We start from the raw sequence: 14,341 nt of genomic DNA, 5'->3' as shown, positions 1-14,341 counted from the left end.
TTATTTCATGTTAATGCTGGCTAATAAATGCAGATTTAAAGAAAAATCAAAACACTTCTAATCTCCCCCCCCGCATATGTTTAAATTTGTAAAGTAACAAGAACATTATCACAGACAATGGTTTAGGAGTTACACTAGTTCCCAGGGAATTTGTAAAGAGTTTTTCTCTTGTTACCTTGGTAACTGCTACCTTGGCACCCTTGTTGATAAGCTGCACCACATTATCCACTTGGCCTTTGTACGCAGCTATGAGAAGGCGTTCTGAAAGCACGGCGACCGCATCCTGCTGGCTCATGAATTAGGAGAGAAAGGTTTCCAGGGCAAGCAGTGGACAAGTCCCTTCACTCCAAAACGAAAGCTTCAGATCAGTCCAAACATTACATGCAGAGGTAAAAAAGGACCCCAGCTCGCTGGAAGCGGAAATTACTATTCCATCTTCTGGACCTAGTGATTAGAAAACAAAACTGCCATCAGCAACATTTTGCAAACTGAAACACTACAGCCACTCATCACTGAACCTCTGAAATGCTCTTGAATTTTCTTCAGATCAGAGAGCTACGGAAAAAACGATCGCGCATCCTACAGGTGTAACTGTTGCATTTCTACATGCGACAGATAGGATTTGGATACAAAACACTTTAATTGTATCCTCCCACCTTCCCTCTTGTTTCCGCTTCAACCACATTGGCATCAAGGCTACAGATAGAATTATGGTCTCATATAGGTACCATCTTCATACCACAGTGATGCTAGAAACAATCCAGAGACAATACACTGTAGAGAATGCATCCTTTTTTAAAGTACTCCAGGGAGGTTATTTGTGAGTCAGATCTTCCCCAGCATTCCCACTCATTCACAAAAGTACTCTGTCTACTGCCTCCTTGATTGACATGCTCACTTTGTTTCTCATAATTTAACCACAAAGTATATTTAAATAAATTCTCCCCTGAAAATTTCTTCCATCTCCAAATTCATCAAGTGTTACACATATCGTAAATTTGCCTTTGCACAGAATTCCTTGCACTCATTTATCTGTCCACACTTGGAGCCATTGCTAACACAGCGTGCAGCACTGTGCAGATCCTAAGGCAGACAAAGAGCACTGGCACAGCAGTTAGACAGCCAACAATGAAGTATATTCAGCACCTCTAATTCAAATTCAAAACTCACAGAATCCATAGGGCTATTTAAAGCCAATACCAGGTGTAGTGTGTATTTCAAATCATTTTGTTTTTAGGTTACAAGGGAGGAGGATAATGATTCAGTTAACTGAAAAGCATGTCTCTTACAAAGAACCACATGCTATTCATCGGGAGCAAAGACAGAGTCGTAATAATGCAAGCTACTGAAATAGAAACCACCAGTCTCTAAGTGTATGGCTAACTTTCTGTCAGGCAGTTAGCACATCCACATAAACATAATTTACACGCCTTATAATCAGCAGTCTTAATACTCAAAACCATATTCCACTGCATTTCCCTAATGCTGTGGAGAGTCCACAGTCACATGGGTAACCTAGGGCCCTATTGCAAGACAAAATATGTCAGTTTTCATTAATATCACAAACTAATACCTAGGATCAAAGTACTGTAAATTTTATTATTCATAAGGCAGAAACTTCTCCTTAGATAGAAGACTTTTTACAAAATTATTGTTTATAGAAGTCCAGTTGGGGCGGGTGGTGGTGGTGCGCATAGAACTTCACAAAACATAGGTAAGACAGCTCCACACCTCAAGGAAATTATAGTCTATCTTGGACAGACACAATACAAGCCAGGAAGGGATGAGGCATTTAGCTGGTCAGCCGAGATTGGGAAAAGGTGACAATTGGGGGCAATAAAGGAAGATTATAGCTGCAGCTTTTTTTGGATAGACTGGAGAGGTAAAAGGCCAAAAAGGCCAAAAAGTGGGAGATTACAGCAGTCAAGACAAGAGATAACTTAGGTGTGGTTTAGGGTTTTAGGTTGTTGAAATGAAGGAGGAATTGATTTTAGCAATATCAAGAAGGGAGATGGTGGAGCGGTATCCACAGTGAATCAGTTGAAAGGCAGGTAGACATGCGAGATTAGACAGAGTTCGAGAGGTCAGAAATGAAGCGGTACAGTTGATTTGCAAGATGTCATCATAAAGGTGGTAGCACAAACTGTGGGAGCAGCTGAGATTAGCAAGGGGCAGAGCATACAAAAACGTGCAGTGGGGAAACCTACCTATCCCCGTGGAGTCTGGGTAACTAAAGATGGAAGTCACGCAAATGGTTGTAATAAATAGGCTGGTCTATAAGATCTATCAAATTTATATCTTACCCCCAAGTATTTGCTTTTCAAAGCTTAAACAAGATGAACCAGCCAGAGCTGTAGCTATATTGTTAATAACATGTCATTGATGCTTCCACATTCCTTCATTACTGTTTCTCCTCATTCCCTGTCCTTCATGACCACCTATTGCTTGCTTGTTAGAATTCCCCCTCAGTTTTACAGTCACTTATTTGTTCCTATCCTTACCTCTAATTTGGCTGCTCATGCGTTTGAGAAAGTTGCACATGTACATCTGTAACTGGTTTTGATCATCTTAAAATATTTATGGCCAGACAGTTTATTTTTTCTCCTTTCATAAAAATCAGTGACATCAGTGAGATTTTGAGAGTTTTACAGTGAATCTCTGAGGAAGGCACAATGTGAACATTTTCCCGACAGATGTTTCAAAGGAGATTTACAAAGAAATTCCATGTAGGCATTATGCAAGCTTTAACCACACAATTAGAAGCCATAGAAATGTTCACAAACACTCAAATGATTTGTGGCTCAGCAGACGCTTAGCACCATCACTTAGTGCAAAGGATCTCACGTTAGTTACCCAACTAGCAAGTAAAACATGAGAGATTGTACTCACTTTTTGGTCTTAGGGTTTTTTCTTATCTTGCTCTCTTTTCTGATTACTGCAGTAAATTCTTTCTGGAAGACACCATTAGCCTTCTCAGCTTGTCATGCTCTGTGATTCTGAAGTGATTTACAGTTATAGCACTGCTGCTATATTGCATTTTCCTTCTTTCCTCTTCCACTGATTGAATCACGTATAAAAGCATATTAAGGAATGGATCCAGCCATCAATTTTTATGTCTTTCTACTGTGCTATTTACATCTCCTAAAGTCATCCTCTCATCTTCCTCCTTTTCAGAAATGTATTGACCTATGAGCTGCATTCCCATGTTTGGACCCTTTATATTTCTTTAGCTGCTATGGACTGTGGATTACTCACAATTCAGAAAAGCATGTTTGATGTAAATAAAGCTTGGATGATCAAGAGACCAACTTTTTCTCTCTCCTGAGGAGAGTCAAAAGAAGCAAAAAGATGGTGAGAAAGGGAAGGGGAACAACCCTCTTATACTTACTCTGACAAATGACCCTTTCCCAGTGCAACAGGTACGTGGAAACTCCACCTCAACAAATCTGCCCCAGCTGGGAGTTACTGCACTAGGGCAGGGAGACATCAGTATATGCCCCTCCCAGTAACATTTAACTCTCTGTCCACCTTGCACATCTAGAGTCTCCTCTTTAAAATGTTCATATATGCTGTAAATAGAAAGACAACTGCCTAAGTGCTACACTAAAACCAATTATATGCTGTGTTCTCATTCTCAAATTGTGCACAAAGAATTCTGCAATGTGGTTTGTGCTTCATACCAATTCCCTGGTGTAAGTGACCAGGCTCCGAACAGTGCTTCCTCATTAAAGTACTGAAGCATGAAACAATTCAAACTTATTGCATCACAAGCTAAAGAAAGTATATGAGAACTTATTTTGGTTTTACATATTTTACATTCAGATTCATCCTCGCTGCATCATTGTATCTAGTATCAGAATACTTACCTTGGGAAGGTAAGCAAAGCAATACCCACTTTTTGCATCAAAGAAAGCCTGCCAGATGTGATGACTACAGATCCAGTAATAACATAGCTCCATAGAGTACTCAGTTCTGAGAACAGTCTTTCCCCCCAGCATCCCTCTCGTCACTGCAGCATCAAAGACGACAGTCCTACTAACATCATGAATTAGTAATTCAGACCCGTAGCAATGACTCAGTGCTATGAATCTTGACAAGGTCTGATATTGATATCCGCAACATGTCCACAGATTCTAGCAAATGGATGACTCAGTCAGTACTGAATATGCCTTAGGACATTTTTGTATCTGGAAGTGACAAAACAAGGTGCATGGTTGCTCAGTGACAAAGTCAGAAAGCTCTTTGGATTCAGTTTCTCCTGTACATAGCCCAAAGAACTGACAAAAATATAGGTTTCTCTGAACCTGTATAGGCCCTCCTCTGTGATCATCACTAGACTTGTTGGTCAGTAACGTTACCTACACAAAGACTCAAGTAGCAAAAGGCATAAGAATGATTATTTTAAAAAAACAGGCCAAATAAGTTTGGAAATTTGTAGAAATATCAAATCTCAGGGATGTTCAAAGGCCTGCAGGGAACTGGTGATGACATCATTCCATACATACAGCTCACTATCGTGGCACTTCCAGGACATATTGCAAAGATAAACCATTGCTTGATTAATGCTGTTCTAACGTCACCCTAGAGAAGAAGAATCTTTTAGTAGCAATATTGTTCGTAAGAAAATGACAAAAATCACAGGATTTCCTTGCTTTACATTCAGTAGATTATTGAAAAGCTTCCAAAGGAATCAACATATATAAATCCATCAAATACATAAACCCCACAAACACTAAATAAAACAACAAAATAGAAAGGATATAACACATGACAACAGGTCATTAATAACGGCGGTCAAGTTAAGTTGCTGTCTAGATAAAAGAAAAATTGCATCTCTAACAAGGAATTTCCGTCGTGCCCATCACCATGATATCAAGGCACATATACTATAAATAAAGAATCACAATTTTTTTTTTCCTGCAATGGACAAACTCCATTCCTCACCTGCCCACCAAAAACGTTCCCAAGTCTTTCAAGAAAAACACCCATCACAACTTCTTACTATACAGTATAATGAACAAAAAAAGGAGGATTTTAATGCTGCTTTACGTGCAAATCACTACATAACCGAAATTATGGACTCACTACTGACACTTCCATAATAAAGACCATGCATTTTGCAGCAATATTTTACACTATTAATATTTAATAATCATAATTAGCTCTTAAATGACACTTTACATGCTCATATTGCAATTCTCTTCTTTTGCTCCGATCACTTTCAGTGCAGCATATGTTTCCTTTCCTATTAATATGCACATCAGCGCATTAAAATCTGTACAAAGGTCTCTCTACTCGCTCTCTCACTGTAAATGATTTGATCATATTTTGAACAAAGGATGCAACATAAATAATAGTTTTGCATTCTGCATATTTATCGGCTACGAAGAATTTGATTTTTTCCCAGCAGCTGACTCATGGGCCGTTCACTCCCCAGTCTCCTGGATGCAGGTATAGCTTTTCAGAGGCGCCAACTTTCTAATTTCCCCAGGGGGTACTCCACCCCTGCTCTGCTCCAAGCCCCACCCCACTGCACCCTTTCCCCCAAGGCCCCACCTCTACCCCGCCTCTTCCCGCCCCCTCCCCCAAGTGTGCCCTGCCCTTGCTCTGTCTCCCCCCCTCCCCCCAGCACAGCTGATCCGTGGCAGGCAGGAGGAGCTGGGAGGGAGGGAAGGAGCTGATCGGCAGGGCCCACTGGCTGGCGGGAGGCGCTGGGGGACGGGGGAGGAGCTGATCAGCGCGGCCACTGGTGGGTGCTGAGCATCCACTGTTTTTTTCCCATGGGTGCTACAGTCCCAGAGCACTCACGGAGTCAGTGCCTATGTAGCTTTTATTTCTTTCTAACAACCATCAAACTCTTGATATTTTAAGGATTCTCCAGGATGTCACATCTTTTCTTCCTTTAACTGCTCTTTTCAGATTCTCAAATGTCTCCAATGCAAACTGATCCTGAATGTGTTTTGCAAAAAAAGAGAATACTCTTTCCAAAGGAGGACTTGGTCAACAAAAAGTACTATAATGGAAAAATCAAAGTGTAGCAGTGCTATCTGGAAAAAGGCGAAGTGATATGAATTATGGGACAATATACATTTGATTCATATTTTTCTTCACAAATAGATATATTAATATAATTTATTTGCAGCACACTTCTTACATTGGTGAACATTTTTAAACTAAAGAAAGATGGTGACTAATAAAAATGATTACTCTGGAAAACTAGAGTATTGATCTTATAGCTATTTTCCTCTGTTGTATAAAGTCCACATTTTGAAATGTTACTGTATTGAACAGGATTCCTGTTTTTTATATATACACTGGATTTGGGATTCATCATCTTCTTACGAGTCTAGGACAATCTGGAACATCTGAGACTATTTTTTGTTTTTATTAATTCTTAGTAGTTACTCTGGTTGCCAGTCAGTCTCCCAAAGTGTACACAACTCTTGTTAGGCAAAGTAAATTAAACTGATTTGTGCTACCCTTCTCTCACATCTGACAATTGCTTGCTTCTAAATCAACAGTTAGCCATGCCAGCCACAAACATGAGGAGCCAGCCAAGGCAGCTTCTCCTGCTGCTAGCTGAACTCTTCATCAAATAAGGTGCTGTCATCCTAGCACCACTGTCAGCTTGGTTAAATTTAAACTCATCTGACGGACAGTTCTCAAATCACACCTTGTTACCACCCACCCCAAAATTGTGAAGTGGTGTCAGCCAAGTCTGAGGGCTTGGCTCCACTTACTTTTTATAGCGCTCTAACTTGCTGGCTCAGGGGGGTGAAAAATCACCCCCCTGAGCGCAGCAAGCCAGAGCGCTTTAAAGCGCTAGTGTAAACAGTGCCCCAGCGCTGGGAACCAGGCTCCCAGCACTTGGAGCTAATCCCCTCGTGGAGGTGGAGTACCAGGAGCGCTGGGGGAGCTCTCTCCCAGCACTCATGCGCAACCACACTCGCACTTCAAAGCGCTGCCGTGGGAGCGCTCCCGCAGCAGCGCTTCGAAGTTTCCAGTGTAGCCATGCCCTAAACTTTTAAACAGAGGCAGACACACATTCAGATGGGATTATATGGGGCTCAAGGTTGCAATTTAGGCTGTGGCTACACTTGCAGCTGTAGAGCGCTTTGGGTTAAACCAGCCTTCGGAGAGCGTACTAGGGAAAGTGCCGCAGTCTGTCCACACTGACAGCTTCAAGCGCACTGGCATGACCACATTTGCAGCACTTGCAGCGGCACTGGGAGAGGTGCATTATGGGCAGCTATCCCGGCGTTCAAGTGGCTGCAATGTGCTTTTCAAACGAGGGGGGTAGGGTGGAGTGCGTTGTGTGTACGTGGGGGGAGGGAGAGTGGGTTTTTGGAGTGCTGAGAGTGTGTCAGCGTGCTGTCTTGTAAGTTCAGACCCCCCCACCACCCCTGCCTCTCACTCACTCACTCAAAGCAAACAGTAAATGTTTGTCTGATCAGATAAGCAGCTGCTGTCTGAAATGCAGCTTTGAAAGGACACTTCCTATTCCTGCAGCAATTTCACAACAAAGGGAAGAGTGACCACTTGGCTTAATTACAGGTTTCAGAGTAGCAGCCGTGTTAGTCTGTATCCACAAAAAGAAAAGGAGGACTTGTGGCACCTTAGAGACTAACCAATTTATTTGAGCATAAGCTTTCGTGAGCTACAGCACACCTCATCCAATGAAGCTGTAGCTCATGAAAGCTTATGCTCAAATAAATTTGTTAGTGTCTAAAGTGCCACAAGTCCTCCTTTTCTTTTCACTTGGCTTAAGGGGATTATGGGAAGTTTCCGGAGGTCAATCAGAGCACAGTAACTTAACTCCTTGTTCACACTGACCCTGGGGCGTCTCAGCCAATACGCAACAGCCATTATCCCTCTCAGGGAGGTGGAGTACCAGGAGCACTCCAGCCAGGGAGTCAAAGTGTTCTACGTGCCTTGCCAGTGTGGACAGGGAGTAAGGTAGAGCGCTCTGGGCAGCTTTACTGCGGTATAATGTGCAAGTGTGGCCAAGCCCTTAAACTCATTACTGAAATGCCATTGATCTTCTTGTACAGACAGCTGCTTCCTCCTCCTCCCCTCACCCCCACCCCCACACACACTTTATGTATTTCTTTCTTACCAACCTGACGCCCTGACTTTCATTACCCTTGGGAAAAACCTGTGTAAGGGCAACATACTCCACATTGATTCAAGAGCATATTTGTTTATAAATGCTCTGACTGCTGTGCTGCACCTTCCATAATATTCAACGTTATTAGTATTTTATATGTAGCGTTCATCAGGTTATCTTACTATAATTAAGTTTCAAAACTTTGTTTCCCCTCAGCTCCTTCAAAACACACACGCACACCAGTGCGCACACACACTCTTCAAAGACAGTCTATAAAAGCAAGCTTACCTCTCAGTGAGCATTTTCTAGCCAAACAATACTGATATAACAAAACAAAATACGTTATTTCATACGAAACAGTACATGTGTGTAAACACACATTAGACACTTGGGTGTTCATTTGCGTATTAACAGCCAGAATGTTCTTCCAGCTCACTGCTATTTCACAGAAGTGTTGGGGTCTGAGCCCTGGGAACTGACCCAGACATTTGGTTGGGCTTGAGTGAGAACAGAGCTCTTTGTGCTTTGCATGCATGCAGAAATTCAAGCACAGTGGGATTACTAGATGTTGAGAAATCTCCCTTACTGCCATCATCTTCTGCATTAGATTCAGCTACTGCAAAATTAGGACCTTATCCAACTGCCACTGAAGTCAATGGCAAAACTCCCACAGAATTTAGTGGGAGCAGGATTGGGCCTACATTTTAAAATCCTTTCCAAAATTCATTTCTCTTCCTCTTGCGCCTGCTATTTTGCCCCTCCTTTGTTATTCACAGATTCTTCTCCATGGCAAATTCTCTCATTTGAGTTCTTTGCTTTGCTTTCCTTCAGATGACAAAAATGGTTCTGAAATGAATGAGTTTTATTTCTGGATAAAATCTCGTTCTGGGAGTGGGTAGTGTGTTGGATTAAAGCAATGCTAGTATCAACCTTTCACCTTCAAGAGTCTGCGTTCCAGTGTCAAAGTGAAAATGACCACAGTGGTCTTATTCTCTTCCCACTCACTAGTGGACAATTACCCCCATAGAAAAGCTACCTTACAAGTTGATGTAACTCTCCACCTTCTGCAGCCCGCACTTAAGAGAGGCCCAGCACATAAACAGAGGAATGTCGCAGGTCAGGACTGAGGAGCACTGAAAGAGATATGTGGGGAAGCTTGCAAAGCAGTGGTCTGCACCAGCACTATCAATCTTTCACTTTCAAAAGGCCTATCTTTAGCCAATGGTAAAGAAAAAAATAGTAAATTTTGTGAACATTTTTAAAAGTAATGACATACTGGAAAAGATCAGGAGAGAAATATGATCCTAGATGCGTAGATTTTAAGGCCAGAAGAGATCATTATGATAATCTAGTCTAATTTACTATATAACACATGCCATAGAAATTCACCCAGTAAACCCAACATTAAGACCATAATTTCTGGATAAATGAGAACAGATGTGCATCAGTGCAGCATCAGGAGACATTTGACTGTCAGAACAGGAAGAAAGGCTATATCTGCATTCACATTCTTTGAAAGATCTTCCTGATGCCAAAATAGCACTGATTATAATCTCCATGCCACTGACCTTCTCAAGATCCTATCAGTATCTTGTAAATGGTGGTGGGACAGCCCCAAGAATCCAGCCACAATTAACATCCTTCGATTTCACGTAAAGATGCAATGACTGGGCTATGCCAGCTTAGCGATCCAGGAGTAATTCACTGAACAAACATGAACATCTGAGCTGATGATTCTAGCCTGGTTCTTTGATGCTAGATCAGGTGCAGGTGGAAGTAGTGCTGAGGCAATGCTCACAAGTCCTAGGAAGTGGGCAGATGATTTGCTTTACGGCATCAGCAATTCCTGCCAGTGTTTTCTCAGGGAAATAGAGGTGTTAATATTTATATTAGTACAGTGCCCAAAATGTGCTAGGCACTGTACAAAGAGAGTAGCAAGAACCCAAGAGTTCTGAAGGGAGCTCTGCCTGTATCCGCAACATGCTGTAGAACTGCAATAGGTTACACAGGCTCTGAGCTGTATTTGTAAACAAGGTGGCAAGAAACTTACTGGAAGGACACAACTGCATCTCATCAGAGAAAAGTTGTTTCACACTGAAACAAAGGACAGGAATATGTGTAGAGAGAGAAAATTAGTGATTTTTCCATTGGCACTCTTCCCTGGAACTAAAGATATTTGTTGAATGATGCTTGCTCCATGACCCAGACTGCTCCCTGGATTGGTCACATTTGTCAGATGATCAGCTTTAGATGAGAATACACCTCACCGGTTGTAAACTAGTGGCTGAAATTCAGAGGGGAAGTGTCTCTAATATATTTTACAAGTGGACAGTTTTGCATTAGGTGTGGCTCATGGTGTTAGATTTAAAAAAAAAAAAGTGCTGAAATGCACTTCTAGTACTTCCAGAAGTGATAGTACTGGAAGTGCTGGAACACCGTTACAGTTTCCAAAAGAGTGCCGGAATGGTGTTCTGGAGCATTCCAGCATGACTCAAGCCCTGATCATATCCAACACAACACAGCATTTCTAGTGGTGTCCCACTGTATGATGTCATGATCAAGATAAGAGAAAGCACAAACATTCAGCGAGCTGCCACACCTTGGGAAATTCTGAAATGAGAGAGCAAGAAACCGAATGTGTGTCAGTGTGGACAGTGTATGTACACTTTTCTGTCCAAAGCAGCAGTTATATTAGAAGTCAGTGTAATAATAATTCTCACTGATGGAACTGGATGTGCTGATTCTCCCTCACCTTCACTTTTCACTGAGCAGCTGTCTGTCACTGCTGAACAGAAAAACTGTGTAGATAATTCAAATGATCGTCTGTTTTAGGGCCCTATTAGATGTTCATTGATGTCGATGTATTTTGGATTAGGCCCCTAAGCAGTACGTGACCTACTGGCAGGTGAACTAAAATCTTCTCTGAATTGATCCTAATATACCAACATGCAACCCTCGTTTCTGGAAACAGAGCCTGGCCATTACATTATACAGTTCATGGGATGCCCAGTGTCTTGGATTATACTGTAGGAGGGAATACTGAAGGAATACTGGATGGCTCAGGGGGTTTGCTCATCTATTACAGAATCATTTGCCCCTAGGTCACAGGTTCAAGTCCAGGCCAGGTTAATAGCAATCCAAAATTATCATCTCATGGCTGTGTAGGGTCCTAAGCTAAAATAATTGAAGGTCTCCATTCAGCTCCAAGTAAAGAAGTGCCCATAAGTCAAAATACAGCACCACAACATACATTAATTGATACCCTTGTAAGTAGTTTCAGCAGACAATCAAAGAAGCCAGCCTTGAGGCTAGACTAGTTTATCACCCTTACCTGTTGCCCTGTGGGTCAGGGCTGAGGTACATTGGCATGCAAATGAGGTTGATAGAGGATTTGAAGATTGCAGTGCTGTACCGTAGACATTCACTTAATTCTTTTCCCTAAAATAACACATAAGATTATGACTACCCTGGATGTGTTTATGCTGTGTACCACACTCAGTAAATACATTAACACAAAGCATTAAGAGGTGATGTAAACAACAGGATGTCCATGACATTGCAAACTATCTGTACCAAAATTACTTTTAAGTAACACCTCTGTTATAAATGTTAATTGGAAACCATTACTATCTGTAGTTCTCTCATTAAATGTTCCAAAGTAATTCTAAATCTTTGAGTCTTAACCAATCTTTTACAAAAGCAGCATGATAAATTCTTCTTATTGTCTTTTTTCCTGGACTTATATCTTTGATCTGAAAATCTGTGTATCCCCTTTACCTTGTGATGTTCACCTCAGATCATGCAGCGCCTGAGGCAAAATTCACAATGCTTGAGAAGTACTATCTTAACACTAAAAAAAGAACAGGAGTACTTGTGGCACCTTAGAGACTAACACATTTATTAGATATGTTAGACTCTAAGGTGCCACAAATACTCCTGTTCTTTTTGCGGATACAGACTAACAAGGCTGCTACTCTGAAACCTATCTTAACACTGCATTTCCTGGATTTCTAACTTTTTATATTTTTTGACTAGATTGTCTGAGAGGTAATATTCCTGCAAATCATTGATATATGCCTGCAACTTTAACTTCAACTTTATTAAATTTGTGTGTGGGAATGTAGGTATACTATTAAGTGAGGTGACATTAACAGTAACTACTGCCAAAAATAAAACTTCTGTTCTTCTGTGATTTGACTTTCATTGTCACTGTGGCAAGTTGTCTGTCATGTCTTTGTGACAAGCTATAATATGATCCTTTTGGCTTGTCATTCACTGCTACTACACTATAACTCACCAAACAGAAGATTTCGTAAAAGTAATATTTCAGAATTGTGTATGGGTTATTCTATAATTATCTAACGTCTTAGGACGATTTACTCATGGTACAAGGTGTTTACAGTCATTAATAATCCTTGTGATGTTTTCTCCCTCTGACTGCCAGTCACTTTATTATCTCTTTCTAATTTAGGCCTTTCCAGTGGAATGCTAGTAGTTACTGGATCTTTAGACAATGGAAAACACTAGGAGCTGTCTCCACAGATTATATTAATGTCTTACCTTGGGCAGATACTCATTATTCATTAGTACATATTGGAGGCTCAGAGTCAAGGATGTACCAGTGCAAACTGGATTGGGGGCTTATTTCGCTGACAGACACTCCTGTTGCACCATAGAGCAAATTACATTTTCCATCTAATTTTTTATTTTCAAAGCAATTCTCTACTCTGCTAACCTCAGGATGAGGTATCTCAAGCACTACTTCTTTTGGCGTTGGTGCTCTTTACTCTAACACACGCAACCGTCCAGTCAGTACTCAAGAAATCTGCATTCATCACTAGTGTCCCAGTACTGTCAACCTGAAGCATTCAAAAATCGTAAGTCAGGCCCTAAAAACATGAGAAAAGGAGTACTTGTGGCACCTTAGAGACTAACCAATTTATTTGAGCATAAGCTTTTGTGAGCTAAAAATCAAGAGATATTGGAAAAAATAAATTTGGAGTTACTTCTATTTGCCCTCTATTTGCCCTTCAAGTTGCACTTGCTTAATGTTTTCAAGTTTTTCTCCACCCCCACGAGGACTTGAAACGTAATTTCAGCTTTCATTTAAAAAAGAAAGTATCATGCAATGACTTTCATTCCAGGAGCTGGGGCATTCAGAACAAACACCAAACACTGTGATACTTACAATACATTCACAAGAGCTGGCAACACGGAATTCTTGCAAATTACCACACAGTTTCTGACCTTCCTTTCCTCAGCAAACTAACTTGAGAAGATATACAAGAACTGGTTACCTCCCTGACTGCCAACATCCTGAATGCCTCCCAGTCATTCCATTGCACATACTCAGCATTTGATGCTATACTGGATGGCTTCCTCCTGTCTTTCAACAACATTACACCCATCCTCATCCTACAGGACTTGGTCACAGCATTTGATACTGTAGACACTCCTGCCCTGCTTCCAAGAGGCTGCAGGAGTGAATGACAATGTGTTGCAATAGCTTGGTCTTTCCTTGATGACTAAAATGAAAGAATTCTTACAGGCAGTTGTTCATCCATGACCAGGCCCTCACCTGCATCCTGCATGGTTCAAATCTCTCTCCCTCCCCATTCAATATTTACACGAAACCACTGGGAGAAATTAGTGAGACATGACGGGCTGATGTGCCAGCCAGTAGCATGTGAATGACACCCAGCTCTACACCCCTTTTATCCAACATTAACAGCAGCCTCCCCCAGCTTTCCAAATGCCTGGCTCAGGCCAGCACTTGGTTGAAGGGCAGCTGGCGGAAACTGAACTCCGACAAAACTGAGGTGATGCTGGCAAGAAAAGAACAGTGTTTTGAAAAGCTCCCCTTCACTACTACAGGTCCCACCAGAAGGCATCTGCCCTCAGACTGTTAGCCCAGTTCATAGCCGTGCGGGTCATTTTAGATTTTGCACTGCACTTAGACACTCAAATAGCAATGGTGGCAAAGAACACCTGTTTCCACCCGTGGCTAGCTAGAACATTACCCCTGGTTCTTTCAGGCACAGATTGGCCATGGTTGTCCAATAGCTCGTTACCTCCAGGCTCAACTACTGTTCCTTAGAATGAGGAATGAAACTCAATGTCCTGAGGAAACTACAGCTAATCCATAATGCAGTGTCTCATCCACTCACGAATATAAGCTACTGGGAACACATCATCAAAATCCACTACTCCCTACACTAGCTACCCATTGAACAC

The 14,341-nt window shown here is 41.6% G+C and overlaps 1 protein-coding gene across 7 annotated transcripts in view; it reads right to left on the bottom strand.

The window, feature by feature from the left end:
- Positions 1–14,341, bottom strand: part of ANKRD6 (ankyrin repeat domain 6) — a 160,598-nt gene that overhangs the window by 50,579 nt on the left and 95,678 nt on the right. For 4 of the 7 annotated variants that reach the window (XM_027825484.3, XM_043542660.1, XM_043542659.1 and 1 more), the window contains exon 2: positions 176–444. In XM_027825484.3, coding sequence (XP_027681285.2) covers positions 176–295 — 120 coding nt within the window. In that variant the 5' untranslated portion in view covers positions 296–444. Of the gene's footprint in view, positions 1–175; positions 445–2,889; positions 2,952–11,438; positions 11,546–14,341 lie in introns of all 7 variants that reach the window. The other 3 variants (XM_037894471.2, XM_037894470.2, XM_037894472.2) reach the window with 2 other exon arrangements.

The sequence above is a fragment of the Chelonia mydas genome, chromosome 3 (assembly GCF_015237465.2).
Source record: "Chelonia mydas isolate rCheMyd1 chromosome 3, rCheMyd1.pri.v2, whole genome shotgun sequence".
In the NCBI taxonomy this organism is placed as follows: Eukaryota; Metazoa; Chordata; order Testudines; family Cheloniidae; genus Chelonia; species Chelonia mydas.
Note: the sequence above shows the minus strand (reverse complement) of the source record. Positions and strands in the feature narration are given on the sequence as shown.